This window comes from Molothrus ater, chromosome 1, assembly GCF_012460135.2.
Source record: "Molothrus ater isolate BHLD 08-10-18 breed brown headed cowbird chromosome 1, BPBGC_Mater_1.1, whole genome shotgun sequence".
NCBI classification, from domain to species: Eukaryota; Metazoa; Chordata; class Aves; order Passeriformes; family Icteridae; genus Molothrus; species Molothrus ater.
The window spans coordinates 79378649-79395174 of record NC_050478.2 but is presented as its reverse complement, the minus strand read 5'-3'; the positions used below and the strand labels follow the sequence as shown (position 1 = coordinate 79395174).

General features: G+C 35.3%; 1 protein-coding gene across 1 annotated transcript in view; it reads right to left on the bottom strand.

Annotated features, from left to right (window-relative positions):
* The window catches only part of DNAH5 (dynein axonemal heavy chain 5), a 115525-nt gene that overhangs the window by 58074 nt on the left and 40925 nt on the right, over window positions 1-16526 (bottom strand). The window contains exons 27-42 of the mRNA XM_036378685.2: window positions 16263-16501; window positions 15220-15460; window positions 14565-14764; window positions 13643-13796; window positions 12817-12980; window positions 12005-12161; window positions 10765-10977; window positions 9761-9985; window positions 8337-8509; window positions 7058-7236; window positions 5271-5458; window positions 4499-4693; window positions 3695-3829; window positions 2864-2971; window positions 2002-2155; window positions 210-356 (exon numbers count right to left, since the gene is read on the bottom strand). Coding sequence (XP_036234578.1) covers window positions 210-356; window positions 2002-2155; window positions 2864-2971; window positions 3695-3829; window positions 4499-4693; window positions 5271-5458; window positions 7058-7236; window positions 8337-8509; window positions 9761-9985; window positions 10765-10977; window positions 12005-12161; window positions 12817-12980; window positions 13643-13796; window positions 14565-14764; window positions 15220-15460; window positions 16263-16501 — 2872 coding nt within the window. The remainder of the gene's footprint in view (window positions 1-209; window positions 357-2001; window positions 2156-2863; window positions 2972-3694; window positions 3830-4498; window positions 4694-5270; window positions 5459-7057; window positions 7237-8336; window positions 8510-9760; window positions 9986-10764; window positions 10978-12004; window positions 12162-12816; window positions 12981-13642; window positions 13797-14564; window positions 14765-15219; window positions 15461-16262; window positions 16502-16526) is intronic.

The window sequence follows — 16526 nt, the reverse complement described above, 5'->3', positions numbered from 1 at the left end:
CATCGCTTGCTGATGGGAAGTTAAGAATAATACTTTTTTTTCTCTTTCCTTGTGCTTATGCAAATTTTTGCTTTTACTTTAGTAAACTGCCTTATCTCAACCTGAGTTGTTTTCTGTTTATTTTCTCTCCCATGCCCAGCTGGGCAAAGGAGTTGTAGTGCAACTTGATGGACACCTGGAGTCCAGACAAGGTCAACCCACCACAATACCTTTCTTTGCTTTTAAAGTTTTTCTCCAGAGTGCTGAAAATATTCCATCTGTCCAATCATTTGTTGCCACATCAAGGCGTCCAAACATTTGTGGAGCAGTTATAGCTTTAGGATTCATCCTCATTTCACGATGTGGCTGTCCACAATCTATGAAGCCAGACCACCAGTTAGTTTTTACATTTCTTTTCAGAGGTAAGAGAACTTTGACAAACTCAAACTCATTACACCCAAGTATATGCTTTAATATGCATTCATAATTATAAGAACATCTGTATTTATTTGAAAAACTTCTCTTGCTATACAAAATTCATTATTGGAGACATCAGAAAAAGTAAAATGAAGTTCTGAAACTTTTGAATATTTAATTCACATTTCATAGCTTCATTGGGAAGAGAAAAGCAGCAAGATGAAATTTATTCAAGGTTTAGTTTAATATTTTGAAGGCTTATCAAACAATAGTGCTTTAAAACATTTGGCTTGGATACACATTTTTAAAACCCATTGAATAAATATCAGATAGATGATTGATTATTCTGCCCTTCTGTGCACTTGCCTACATCTTAGAACAGATAAAATATACAATATTGGCATATTCTTGTGAATTCTCTTGCACAGAAAAATTCTAACTAGCCATACCACGACCACATAACCTTCATTTTTTATCTCGTTAGCAACAGCTTAAAAACTACAATGCTGGACATCTTTAAAAAACCCCAATATTAAAGCATAACCAGGAGCCAGTAGTAAGATGTTGAAAGAAAGAGCTGAAAAAATTACCTATTTTAAAATAACTTCATTATAATCAGATTTCACTAACATGTAAGATAAAAGCCTGCCAGATCATGCATTTTAACGTTTCATGAGGTTGTGATCTTCTCAAAGCTGAGAAGATCAGCTTTGAAAAAAGTAGTGAGGTGACTTTATCTTGGTAGTAGTTCACATATCAGTGCTAGAAAAATAAGATAGGAAAACTGTGCAATGCAACTTTGTTCTTTCCGGCTTTTTTCCTAAATGGAACAATCACTTCCATTGCAATGTAGAGCTTACAGCGTTTCTTAAACACAGCACATTACTGCATGTATGAGACTTGCTGAACTATTTTTGAACTATTTTTTACAGAAATTATTCACTTCTGGAAAATCATATAAGCAACTTGTGAAATGGGGTAACACAAGCTTACCTCAAAAGACAGGTTTTTCTCCCCAAGCTATGACCTTTTATTTTAATAAGATCGAGCAGACATTCTTCAACTAATATATTTGTTTAGAAGTACAGATGACCAAAAAAAAAAAAAAAAAGCATTCTTCAAGCCTCCAGCCAGGACACAAAATTAACGCTCTCAAAGACTTTTTTTCCCCTGTCTTGTCTAAACCAGGAATTTATGGTTATAAAACCAGTTATTTTATATTGCAAAGTTCCTGTCTTATGCATTGTATTCAAAAAGACAAATACTTCTGATTAGCAAAAGGTTCCAGCATTACCTCAGCAAAACCCAGGAGACGCTTTAATCTGAGCTGGCTGCCTAGACTGTATTCCTCTTTCTTAATCCACCTAGAATAAGAACTTCTCATAAAAGTATGATAATATGGACAAAAGGACATGAAGTATATGGGTTTTAATGTCAGATATTTTTAAGCTACTTGAATAATTAGTATCTCAACATACAAACTCATTCTTCCAGTAATATATTCTCACAGAGAAGCAATTGAGGCTTTCTGAAAAGAAACAATGGGGCTTAAAGTTTACAGTGTAACAGTTCAGTAACAGTTTACAATATAAGGACTAACATTACCTGTCATTGCTTTCATTAAAGTGTGGATGCAGGTAGTTTTTCCTGCACCACTAGGTCCTAGTGTCATCAATCCATGCCTTACTCTCTGGGTTTCAAAAAGCTGGATAACTTTCAGTTTCCAAGGAGGATGACAAACAAGGCCAGATTCCTCCACCTAAGAGACAGTGACAGAAAACCAAATTACTATTCTTTCAGAGCACATAATATATTTTGATGCCTTTAGATATAGACAGATAAATAGATAGATATTGATATATCATCAACAGATCATTATACCCTTTGTAAAGGCTTTGTGTATATTAAAAAAAAAAAAAAAACTGTTGGAAAAAGGAGATATATTTGGTATTCAAATATGTATTCAGAAAAATAAGGTAAACCAGCCTCCATGTACATTATAATCTATTAGATATACCTATAATATATCTATAATATATATATATATATATATATATACATTCTATTCTTAAGTTGGCCCTACTGAAGTATTACAAACACCTAATGGGAAATTAAATAAAAGAGATGTAATTTTAAGTAAATCTTTTCTCAAATTAATATTCTAATTGTCAGGACTTTAGATAAATAATAAATCCTGGGTCACATAAGGCAAGCTCATATACATGCATTTCTCAAATTGGACCCCAGTAACCATGACTCAAGAAAACTACAGGACACTATAATCCCAATTCAGTGACCTGAAGAATAAGCTTAATAATACTGTGCCAGTGGTAAAGATTTATGGAAAAGTTTAAATAGTAAAATATATATTGCCAGCTTGATAGAGTCCACAAGAATTTTCTTAGATGTCACTTCATGACAATTATGGCAATTATACCAGAGCACCAGAAATCATGAGAAACATCACCTGTTTGTCAATGGCTGCTTCAAGTTCAGGATAGCCTGCTTTATCAAGCTGGATATCTGGAAACAGATCTTCAATTAAACTCAGAAATAAAGGTTCGTCTTCATCAATCTAAAATCAGGGAAAATCAGGGAAAACAAAAATCCACAAAGACTAAAACCAGTTCTATTTATTTTATCAACTTTAGAAAGAACAATCCCTAAGTCCTGAAGACCTAAAGAAATGCTTGAGAACCTAAGGAACAATCTATATAATCCTCTAGGTGCTAAACATTAGAAGGACACAGCATAAAGAGATCACATGATGCTTCCATTTGTCAAAATAAATCACTAACATGCAGAATGAATTTCTTATAGTAGATTTTCGCAATAAAATTTAGAAAATTGTCTATTTTATTTGGTGTAAAGAAAAAAAAGATGATGTATCACAGCAGCAGAAGAGGGTTGTTAGCTATTTAGACAGGTGAAATGGTCCTCATTACTATGAATAACAGATTCTTTCAAAAGAGTAACTAAATACTTAAGCACAAAGTTTCTAAAGAAGTTACTGCATAGACATCTACTTACTTCTAACAGTAGCAGGAAAAATAAGTTAAAAAATTGTGAACAATTCAAGGTTAAGCCCGGGTAGAAAGTCAAGCAACAGAAAGCTCACTCCCTCCTCAGTCCCACACAGGGTACTACGAGAAATTTATCGCCCTCACAGCTAAAATGTTCCACTCGGAGAATGAAACATTTCCAAGCTAGCTTCAGTGTAAAGGTCACGTACAATCTTCTAGAGATCACGTAGCTCCAAAGTGCAGTTTAAATTATTTATCAGGTCCTCAGAACTTACCAGTTTAGACAGGTTCATATCTCTCAGAACACGCATGACGATGGTAGATTCAGTATCTGTGGGATTTGCTCTTTTTGCTGCTCCCAGCGTACGCAGTACAGACAATATATTCCGCAAGCCAAAATCATAATGCACCTAGAAGATATGTGAAGTTTGGGAAGATTTTCCCCAAGTTAATAGGGATGAAATAGTTCTTATTTACTATTTAAGGCATGGATGAATATGTAGGAGAAGTGGTACATGCATTTCAAATGCCTCCAAACACCCATCAACTATTCTTTGGCTGTATGACAATGACCAAATTCACTTTCCAAATCTGCTACCATCTATTAAAATCTAAGATGTGACAGAAAAAAAAAAATAATCATAAGTTATTTAATCAAGACAGAGTTCCCAAGGACTATTGAGAAATACTTTATCAGTATTATTTTGAATTCTCTGTGGCCCTTAGAAGCTGAGAAATATCTGTACAAGCACAGGCAGCACAAACCAAATGCCTCTCAACCCACTCTGTAATATCAACAAAGGCTAAAATTAATATTTTATTTGTCTCAGCCATCACCATGCACTAAAGCTAAATCTTAATAATAAGTGGCAATCTGCATGAAAGCCCCATCCTTGCATCGACAACCTGCAGCAGAAGTTAATCTTCCAGGACAGCAGACGGCTGCATTACTAAACTGCAAGTGTCTCTTAGCTTACTTAGTGAGCATGAGCCTTTCCTTATTCTTCACACAAATATTTTGTGATTTCACAGATAGTTTTTCCCTAAAATAATCAGGTTGCATCATATGAGTGTACTACCTGCTTTGACAGCTGTTCTTCACACAGCTTGTACAGTGTAAAGAATTTCCTTGCCAATACAACATTATCAATGAAACCACAGCTGGCCAATTTAACACGAATTATGATCTGACGATCAGGAACCATCATGGCCACTGAACGGAAATTGATCTTCAAGTTTTCAGGAAGTTCTTGCCGTCCAGCATATCCTGGATTCTGGAGAGGAAAAACAGGTGTTGAAGTTGAATGTACCTTGCACAAACAGAAGAATCAGCAAATGAATATGCCATTTTGGTAGTAAAAATAATTAATTGGCTTTAAGTCAAATGTCAAAATTAATTGCCATGCAGACTTACCACCATATCTCTACAGAATTTTTGCCTCTTTTATACCCATGGGACATGAAAAATGTTCCACCTAAGCATTTCAAATCTGAGTTTGTCTTATAGGTCTTATTTTTACTGGCTACTCCTACCTATATCTTTATGGCAATTTTTCTGTAATTGTAGCAAAAAGCATACTTTGGGAGACAGAATTTGGCATGTAGAAGATAACTGAAATTGAGATAACTTGTATTTATGCCTGCAAATTAAATGCCTGCATTTTTTAGTTGCATGTGCTTGATGCTATTGAAACAAGACCCTGTAAACTGTGTTTGTAGCAATGCTCAATGTTCTCAAACCATCAGTGAGTTAGTTCTAAGAACTGAAAGATGTAAGAGTTAGCAAGTACCAAGTTAGACTTGATTATTGTACAGTCCTCACTGGTATATTAGAACTTACTGAATACTTACCATAGTAAGAAAAATGCCAAATTCTGGGTTCATTTCTACATTGTCTCCATCAGTAAAAACAAACATTTTTTTATGTTTCTTCTTACATGTCAACACGATTGCTATTTGCTGTGCAGCTACTGATAGCACTGGTAAATCAATACGATTGAATTCATCAAAGCAACCCCAGGAGCCAGACTGAGCCAGACCTTCAAAGAGAAAAGCAACTAAGCATATAAACATTATGTTTTTAAACCTTTTTTGGTGCAATTCACAAGCCAAAAATTATGTTAATCTATCTCGGGGTGGGGGCATGGGGGGAAGGGACGGAAGTGTTTATTTTTGAGGGTTGGGAAAGGAACAAAGAGTAGAATTTTAATTCCAAGTAAGAAATACAAACTCAAAGTCCTTAAGATTTTCTAGCCTATTATGTTCTTTGATTTTTTTCTCTTTTTCTTATATCTTTAATGTTTTCCTGTCCCTCTTTACCCCCTAAAGAAAAATTCCTCCAGTAATTCTATGAAAATGTGACAGGCTGTCAACAGCTTATTGGACATATTAAAATGAACAATACAGTTGCATTTAGAAGCTGGAGGTCAGTCTATTCCAGAACTGTATTTTTCCTTGGATTTTGTGGGAAAAACAGAACAAAATCATAGATATAGTCACTTGCAACAATACAATAGTTAAGAACTTCCATTTGGTCTCTTATTTGACATCACCCATGACTAACAGGTATAAATTTCAGATGCTTAAAAAATGTCATCTGCACCTAACTTTAGTGAGCTCTGCAAATTGTTTTTAGCATATCTAGAACTAACCATGCATTTCCTTGTACTGATACAAACTTCAATATTTGAATGAGACAAAACACTGAAATCAAAACTCAGCACATCCCACCAGTTCAGCAATAAATTTCATACATTTTCTCTTCACAGCAGCAGTTCTCCTTGTGACTTTAAGTCATTTTAAGTGACCTTATCTATCCTTTCATAAATTGTGTCATGTTTTCATAGCATTTCTATTCACTGAAGACAGTGTTGCAACTGTATTTTATACACATAGAAAGATATTAATTACTTGCATTTTTTAAAAGGCTGAAACCATCTGCCTGTTATGTTTCAACCTTGTTTCATGGAGATGTCCTCTTATCCTTTGAAACTTTCATGTAGTTCCTAAAATATCTCAGAATATAAAGGACTGACTTATAAAGGAGCCTTATGAGGATCAACAAGTAGAACTGCTGACTCCTCAAAGGTGTATCTAAAATTTAAACCATATATCCATATATAAAAGATCATTTTATAATTACTATTTAGACACCAACAGGCTTGAGACCCAAATTACTTCCTTGGAGAGCTTGCTCCAGTGCTTGAACACACTCTCAGCGAATATCTAGCTTGAATTTCACCCCATGCAGCTTCAAGCCATTCCCCCATATCCTATTATCAGACACCAGAGAGATTAGCACCTCCATCTCCACTCACCCTCATGAGGAAGTTATAAACAGCAAAGAGAGTACCCCTCAGTCTCTCAAAGCAAAACAAACATGGTGTACTCAGCTGTTCCTCTTAAGTCATGTCCTCTAGCTCTTTCACCTTCTTTTTTGCTGTCATTTGGATATATTCCAGTATTTTTATATGTTGTTGTACTGTTGACTCCAGAACTGCAGAGTACTTGAGATGAGGCCACTCCAAAGCTGAGTACAGTGGATCACTTTCTCTGTCCAGTTAGTTATACTGTGCTTTGTGCACCCCAGAAAACAATTGACTGTTTGGCCAACAGCTTACCTTTGGTCCACATCTTACCTTTGAAGATCCTACCAAGTCCTCGGAAGTCCATCTGGTCTGAACAGTTGAAGACCACTACATATTTTCCAAGGCACCGTCCCATATCTTTCACGGTTTCAGTTTTTCCAGTTCCTGCAGGTCCCACAGGTGCTCCACCCATGTTCATGCCCAACGCTTGAGCCAAAGTGATGTAACATCTAAATGGCAACAATCAATCAAGCTGCAGCAGAGGGATTTCTGTACAGTGCTAGAGGAACTTATGCAAGGTCTGATTTAAAGAAGAAAAGGGAAGTGCTGAAATGATATTCCCCTAATTACAATTTAGATCAATAAGGACAAAACCCCTTCACTTGGTTTCTGATGCAGGGAATATTAAGGTTCATTTCAGCACACAAAGTGAAAGAACAGATAATCCTCAATTATCAGTAACCTGAAAGATCACAAGAAAGGAAGAAAGCAGATACAGAGATGCTGCTTAATCTTAGTTTTAATAGCTTGGATACTGAGTTATTTTGTCTGGAGTAGCTTTGAAACACATTATACTGTGGAGTACAATAATGAAAGATATCTAACCTTTCCTTTCTTGTCCATCTTTGAAATTTGATCACACAGTGCATCCCATTTTCATAAATGAAACATCTATGCATAATGCAGCAAAACACCAGCTAATAATTATATATAAAGACTAGCTTTAGAATTTTTTTGTATGGAATAGTTAAAAAAAAAAAAACACAACCAACCAACGCCTTGATTTTGCCAATGGTAGGTTATAAAGCATTCTTTGTGCTATTTGAGTTAGACAGGTAGATCTCTCTGTTAATAGGATTGGAATTCTTTCAACATCCTTTTTGATCAAAGATCTCCAAACTACTGCAGCTGAATAAAAATTGCTTTTCCTGTCTGTTCTTTCTTAGCTCTGAAAAGAAAATTAGCATGTCTGTAAACACCTACTTTTGTCCTGTATCTCTACATATTTTATCTGTTGGATATATCAGATCCTCACGTATCTTGGCTTCATGTACATAAGAATGAAGGTCACTTACATTATGCGACCTTCAGGACACATATGGGGACCAGTGCAAGTATGTGGGAGAAAATAAGTCAGACATTATTCACATTAAAAGGCACAGAAACAAAAAATATTTAAGCATTCCATATGAAAGTACTGACTTTGACAAGACTGTGAAGGATAAACTCTGCAGAGATCAATGTGCATCCAACAGGAATGACAAAATTGCTCTTGTAAAAGCTGAGGTTTGGCAGCAAAGAATAAAGGAATAAAATTAGTCTTTTTCACCTGTCTGTAAGAGGTGTTATGACAAGCCTGTCAGTACAGCCCAAGAATTCATTCTGGTATGTGAAGCTCACATCAGTGATCTTAATCACCATTTTATCAGAGTCTTCATTAAAATAAAATCTACATTGTTTCAGCCACTCAAAGTCCGTAGGGCTCTTGATACGCATGCAGCACTAAGAGAGGGAAGACAAGGCTGTGGCATTCATGGCTAACATTTACTTTCACATTTATATTATGTCATCTAAGTGGTAGATTCAAAGGCAGCACTGCAAACATAGTAAAATATAGTGGATAGTGGAGAATCTATCTGGATTTTTACCACAAAAATTGTAATGTATTATTGTTCAATCGCATACTTAGGCAGAGGAACTTCAGATTTTAGACAAGTGTGTCAAAAGTCTAAATACAAATTAACGGTCCATAAGCTTCAAACAAGAGTAATTTCAGTTTAACCTTAAAATAGCCATTCCTTTTAGTCCTCTGTACCACTTTACTTTTACACGAGTCAGAAGTACATAATGTGATATTTGATGTCATAAACTGCTATGAGAATAGTATGAAACCACATGCATATTGGGAAAAAAGATATTTCATGGCAGTGTCATGGTACTGATTCTATCTAAGGAATGCAACAGAACTGAGAATAAGTCACAGTTGCTCTATCGAATATTAAAACAGGATTTAAAAAATCATTTCGTTTGTATCTAAAAACTACACTTTACATAAAATGATTATACTAGAAACAAACGATTCTACAATTAAAAGATAAATGCCTGACTATTAATAATGGACCAAAACTAAATAATTCTTTTCTTGGACAGCTTAATTTCAGAATCAGGTCCAGGACTTCCCATAGGTAAAAGGGCATGCTAGCTTTAAGTTTGATCAAACTAAATGCATTTTCCTTATTTTAGCATCCTGTGTCAGCATGAGAAGGTGTAAAGTGATTTTAAAAATTCCTAAGTAATAATTATGTATGCTATTGAAACTAGAACAGAGAGAATACCAGCTTCAATCTTTTTCCTGTACTATAACTCTATATTTATTTTATTTACGTGTAGAAATTCATTATGCAGTCCAGAAAAAGGAAAATTACTTGCAACAAAATGTATGAGGAAATAGAAGTCTCTAACTGATCATGCTACAGAGTAACTATTAACTTTAGTGGACCAACAGGAAACATAAAATTCTGCTACTGCCTGGGGAGAGGAAAACCCACTGAATTACCTAAAATTAATTAAGACTTGGTTGAAGCAGCATCTGCACTTTAATAATATTCCAGGACACATAATCATTAGAGTAATGAAATTAAATGTTTATCTTATGAGGCAGGAGTTCACAGGTATCATAGTATTTTCTTATCATTTCACATTGTATTATGTGGAAAACTCCTTGTAATTCATTGTTAATTTTTTAATACTTACAAGACGATCAAAAATGTCCCTCTGATGCACATGAACAGTGATTAATGTCTCATATTTAACTCGCTCAAATGGACTAAGGTCCTTTGTTGTCATAGCTATCAACATGTTCAGAAGATCCAGGAAAAACTGGTTTGTCTTACGCATAACTTTTTTATCCTGCTTAGCAAGAGTCAAAGCTTCTTCTGAGTCTCTTGTCCAAATCATTTGGATCCCCAATAACCCGACCTTAGGAAACACAGAAGTATATGCTTCATAATCTTTTTTCTTTCACCTAAAATGTACATTCACAGACACAGAAAAACTAAAGAAATTTTTATCCTACTATAGGTATAAAAATTACTTTCCATGCATTCATACAGAGGTCATGTTTTGTGTGTCCAGCTGCATTCAAAAACCCATAGTTAAGCCTGTACCTCAGTCTTGTAGATACTGCCTACAGTGCATTGCTTATACAACTGCTCCATATAATTTACAGAATATATAAAAATACTATAGGTAACAAATATACTTTATATAAATAATAACTAGCCAGTGAATAATTACTGCTTCAATTTGAAATATTTTTAGAGTAATTCACAAAGTCTTAATTCCATCTCCAACATTCCTGATCACAAGCGAAGCTTCTACTAACAAATAATCTTCCCTCAACAACACCCTCAGTTTTAAATCTTTAGCAATACATGGCATTATCCTGAATATATGAACAAACATACAATTTTACTACTTTTCCTTCAGCAGTCAAGTACTAAGCTTGTAAAAAATAGTGTTAACTTCATTATGTTAATTTATTGCATTCAGCTTCCTTTTTAAACAGGAGCTTTAGGGTAAGTGATCTTCTTTTGGGTTCACCTACGTGAAGCTGAAACTTAAAAGACTGAGATGATTAAAATAAAATTAAATGCTAGTTTTGTATTTAACACTGGCTGCAGCTTTGAATGCTAAGACAAGAAAAAAAACTGATAAATATCAGAAATAATTCTTCATTCATTTAGCAAGGATATTACCTGGGCTGGATAAGTAGAAAGAAATTCAGTAATCTCGAAACTTGTTTCCTGGATGTCCACAGCTGCCTGGCGAATAACTTGATGCAGTGATAGCTGGGATTCCTTCAACAGAGAGCTGAGCCAAACTTCCACATTACCTTCAGCCATTACAGGTCTAGTCAGCTCTACAGTCTCACCCTCTCGTGAACTAATTGACAGTATACGATCATATACCTAGTAAAAGAAAAAATATCTGTGTTTATAGATACATTATTTATCCTTACAATAATTCATATTTTCCTGCAATCACTCCGTTACACTGATTTAAGTAACTAATGAATTATATCAACTTGTTCAATGAAATGTAAAGACTATTAAATCATTATTTTGCTATGCAGAAAGGCTTTAAACAAAACACTGTCATGAACGAGGAGACAAAAACTAATATATTGACAATTCCTGAGTCTCACTAAAGTTTCAGTGGCAATCCTGTGCCATGTGCTCTAGGATGACCCTGCTTGAGCAGGGAGGCTGGACCAGACTACCCACTGTGGTCCCTTCAAACCTGACCCATTTTGTGATTCTGTAACAACATCCACTTTGCAGTCACAATAAAGAAAGCCTTCCCCCATTATTGGTGGGTCAACAGCCTAACAAAATTTACAGCCTTAGAATCAAAAATACTGAAAACAGAAAAGTTAAGGAACATGGACAATCAAAGAAAAGCAAAAGCAAAAAGCATGGGGAGGTAAATTAGTTTCTAAAAAAATGCATACATAAGGAGAAAATATTGCTATTGTTGTTGTAAAAGGTGTAAGAAAAGTGTTCTTAAAACACTGCGTGTGAAGGTACAGTAAGGGCAGGTCAGAAACAGGAGAGACAGGATATACACTTTTTCTTACAATCAAAACATGAATGGAAAAACACAAATACAGGCAATGTAAAGATACAAATAAGCTCATAAAGACTCAAAAGCTTATTTGTAAGGAAGCCACAGAAAAAAGTTCAGTACATAGGTGGATTTTCCTGAAATTTAAGGACTGGTGCAAATTTTTGTTTTGCTATTCTACATGAAGTTTTACTACATCATAAATGAGGATGTGAAAAAAATCTTAAACAAAGAAAGCCTACTCAGCATCAAATAGTTAGTGAATAAAGTAAAACAGCAGAATGCCTTATGCAACCAAGTAGCTCTCTAATTCAGCAAGTATGAAAAATTGTTAATGAGAAGGAATGTAACTGAGGTGTGTGCAGTACATACCCTTTCATGGAACCTGACGGTTTTAATGTTGTCAAACACGTTCAGCAGATGTGCCTGTATATTGTGAGAGTTGGATGCCTGGCCAAGAATTTCTAAGAGAGCAGGATCTGACACAAAGAAGAATCGTGGAAATAGCAGGCGCTTTTTCTCCAGGTACCTGCATTTTTTAAAAATTGGAAGAGAAGCCAGGAGGGGGTAGATGGTAAGTGATTTGGGTTGATTTCTACATCCTTTCCTCTTTAAAAGTGGTATTTCTCACAATTTATTATACAATTTTTAGCTGTAGTAATAACAATTTTCATGCATCATACACTCATGTAAAGCATCTGCTTTAAAGCTATTCTCTTATTATCAGAAATCATTGCATGCAAAACTTTTATTATTTGCTTTAATCTAAACACCAATAAAAAGAAAAGAAACTAAACTGAAATAAAATATTTTTACATTAACTCTTTTACTTGCCATTTATATGTCTCAAGCTGAATGTCTCCCAGATCTGTGAAAGGTGTGAATGGGGCACACAAATCTAGACTGCCTTCTGGATTAAGAGTAGACTGAAACTAGCTTTGGTTTCAACAGAGATAGACAGTGAGTGGCACCTTAGCCACAAATGAAATACTTATCCATGAGTTGGTTTCTTTGTAGGTGTTGTATTATCCTGCTAACTTGTTTGCTCAGTTCAACTGCCTTCATAGTAGAATAAGAACATGATCTTTCAAAGTTCGTGGGACAGTACTTGAGCAATTGCTCTTTCCCCAGTTTACACAATGCACAACCATCTGGCCAAGAACATGGTCTCGTAGTAATCTTACCCTGTGAGCGATTTCTGACAAATTTCAAGCTGCTCCAGTAAATGTGGCAATAATTGTCCCATTATTTCATCTCCAACACAGCACTGAACAACGTTGGGTGTTTCATGAGCTCGGGTCATGATCCTTACCCAGGATTTATCAATGTTAGAGAAACGCTTTGCTTCCTGTTGAAATATGACAGTGAATGTGGAATTGAAGAAATGGAGGAAGGAAGAGAGAAGAGGGAAAAGGTATCTGCTTCCAGAACCAGCACCCAGTAATCTCAACAGCAATCTTCTCATAGTAATCACATGTCTTCTAGAAATATTTTAGCTTAGACACAATTCTTTCTGCTTACACAATAGAGCTTATTTTATACTTGGCTGTCAAGCCTGCTATGTACTTTCTCTTACATTTCTAGAGAAAAAGACAGAAAACTCATACTTGAATTGGAGCTTCAAAGCTGAAGATTTTTTTTTTTTTCTAAAACTAAAGCTCATTTTTAATTTGAAAAGCCATGCAGGAAAGTTTAAGATAAGGATTCCTGGGTACTACTATGCTAGTGGTAGGTACTACTACAGAAGGCTACTACTAGGCACAATGTTTAAATACATATTAGTTAACAGCTTTACAATCTAGAAATCAAAAGATCAAACAGATCACATGATTTTCTTATTCTTTGTCACACCATGTCTTCCACTGGCACTGCTTACCCAATTTCCTAGCAAGTTCAGTTTTGTTAAATACTAAAAGAAATTAAATTTATTTTACTGCATCAATGACATCACAGTACAGTTTTATTCTTAAAATGTTGATAAGAAAACTGAAAAAAGGCATGTCTAGAAACCTTTGGAAGCTGCCTTGCTATATCACCACCAATAAAAACAGCTTCTAAATAAATCCACAAGTTCTGCACAGTCAGCCAGTTCTCAATTATATCCGTTGTGTTGGAAAGATAGTGCACCCACTTCTGAATCTGTGTCTTGAATGGTGTATTGTATCTACAATTAAAAAAAAAAGGCATTCTTTATTTCAAGAAAAAAACAAGAATCTTGAAAAGCAGCATATAAGCGGACTAGTTTTTATGCTTAAAATTTTTCAATTGAAAGTATAAAAACTTAATTCAGCTAGTTGGCAGCTCTAAATCCAATCAGCTCCAACTTGCTGCTGAGTACACAAGGTGCATAGCACAGCTCTGATCCAACAGAAATAGGGTGGGAGCAAGACTTCAATTTCACTCTAAGGTAAAGGGACTACTCAACATCCTGAAAGCTGTAAACTCAAGAGTTCCTGAACTCTCCTAAACTCCTGCTTTTAAGCATCTGCCTGATGATCAAGTTCTGTGTTCCTTATTTATCTGTGTATTTTGGCATGTGAAACCAGACAAACTGAAGCTTGCTCTAATTGGGATTTTCAGCACCTCTGGCATGAGGCAATGACCTATCACAGGGGCAGAGTAGCAGTGCCTGTCACACCCATAGTATGCCTGCCATAGCCAGGCAGTGTTCCCTCTTGTGTCTCCACTTTCTTGCATCAATGAAAACTTTTCAGCTGTTTATTCAGGAAATCCAAGCTGCAGCTACATGTTTTCAAAAGAATTTATTGGGGAAGTAAACTAGATACAATAAGAACTAGCCCAAGGACAAGCAAGCTCTTAGGTTTTATCTAGATGTTTATTTACCTTCTTTTCTGTGATAGATTTGTTCACTAACAGACTTTTACTAATATTTTTATCTCTCCCCCCATTCCCTCCCCTGCTTTCCTGTTACCTGTTACTCATGAGAGAACCAAGAATCATCAAGCTGTCCTCCAGGGTAGCAATTGTTTCTGACGTGCTGTCACCTCTTAAAAGAAGCTCCCCACGAGTTTTAAAGTTTGCAAAGTTAAACATCTTGTTATCCCATTCAGCTATCACTTGTTTTAACTTCTGCTCAATGTCTCTCTCCTTCACAGCACAGGTGCAGATATCCTTTTAAATAAACAGGATATCAAAACAAGATATGAATCCCTCAAGTCCCTGGTATATGAATCTAGCTCTTCATTTCCTTTAACACTAGGTAACATTAGGCTCATGAGCAACTATTTATTGGAAAGGTCTAAAGATATACAAACACCATAGCTAATAATCTGTATACCACATCCCAGTTTAATCAACTCTGAGGGGGGGAATAAAATAATATAGTGATTACTTTTCGTAAGTTTAATGTCACAATGCAAGGTACCCTCACAAATGGCATGACTTATAAAAAAAGAAGTTGACACCATGATATATTTGTGTCATAATTTCATACAAAAACCTGAAGCGATTGTCCATGTCTCTGTTCTTTCTACAGAAATGTTTTGATTTCCTTCTTGCTTCTGATACTCCTATACTATACAAGCAAATTGTTAGTTTCAGCTTCCATATTTCTTCCTCCACAATACCTCTATTTCCTCTTTATATCTTAATAGTGGAGCTTCCATTATATTCCTCAGTTTGAATGTTTCACTCTCCACATCAAATCTGTGTTCAGTGAGATCCATAATCTGCTTCCAGTGCCGAGGCATCATTGCTTTACTTGACATGTGCTCAAGCAATGGGCAACATTCACTGAAGTCCTCTATGGTCTTCTTTAGGTCAAGGAAAGGCTGCCATTCCTTTACAGCACGAGGGAGTTTACGGCACCTACGTGGAGACAAAGCAAGCCTTTTCAAAAAGTTTCAAATACTCTTTCTTTAAAGCCACAGTATATGGTTTTAACAGGAGAACACATACCTTCCAAATTAGGGTTACCTTTAATTTGTAGTTTCTGCATGTGCTTCTCCATGTGAGAAAATCTGTTTCCAGTCTATTTCAATAACTGATAGCTAGGTAGGCAGCTACAGCCTCCCCTTAAGGAATGTAGCTGCATAATTTTAATAACCGCCTGATCTGCAAAAGTGATCTTCAAAACCAGTTGAAATGTTCTACATCTTGATTTCATCTTTTGGTGAGACTGATGTATGCACTGCTCTGAGCTCTAGAAAAACCCTGTTCCTCAGGGTTTAATTCTTTAATTTTTTTAATCCTGGTTTGATGAAAAGTTCAGCTTCCATGTGTATGCAATTTAACCCATTTTGTAGAAAACTATTCAGCAATTCACTAACTTGCCATTGACATCTAGCATAAATCTATCTCTCATGAACAACAATACTAAAAGAAAAAGGTGAAACTTTTCTTCATACAAAATAAATAACAATTTCAACATCTATTCTGAGCTTATTAAAAAAGGTAGCCAAGAATCTAAGGAATAATAATGCTCAGCATTTAGAATCTAAATTTTCCCTGATTTTATCACATTGGTAATGTATATATTTTTCAAGTTAAATTCACATTTTTTATGTCTCACTAAATAAATACATGCTCATATATGACTATTGGTGCTAACCAATTATAATCATATTCAAGAAGTACTTTAGGCAACTTTAACACCGCAGCAGTTTCTCACCTGTTCTGAAATTCCATAAGTTCACTATTAATTTTTTCAATGTCTAATTCCGACCAAAGAATATCATAGTAGCCACTGATTGTGTCAATGACACTGTTATATAGATTATAGAGTTTCTGCAGCAGATTCAATTGCTTCTTTATTTCAAGCAAGTGAGGACACTGAGTAACTGGCAAACCAAAAAGATCTTCTCCACCTGCACAAGTAATATATTTCCGAAAGAGATTATCACATCGATTCTAAGAAAGAAAAAGAAAAAAGTTA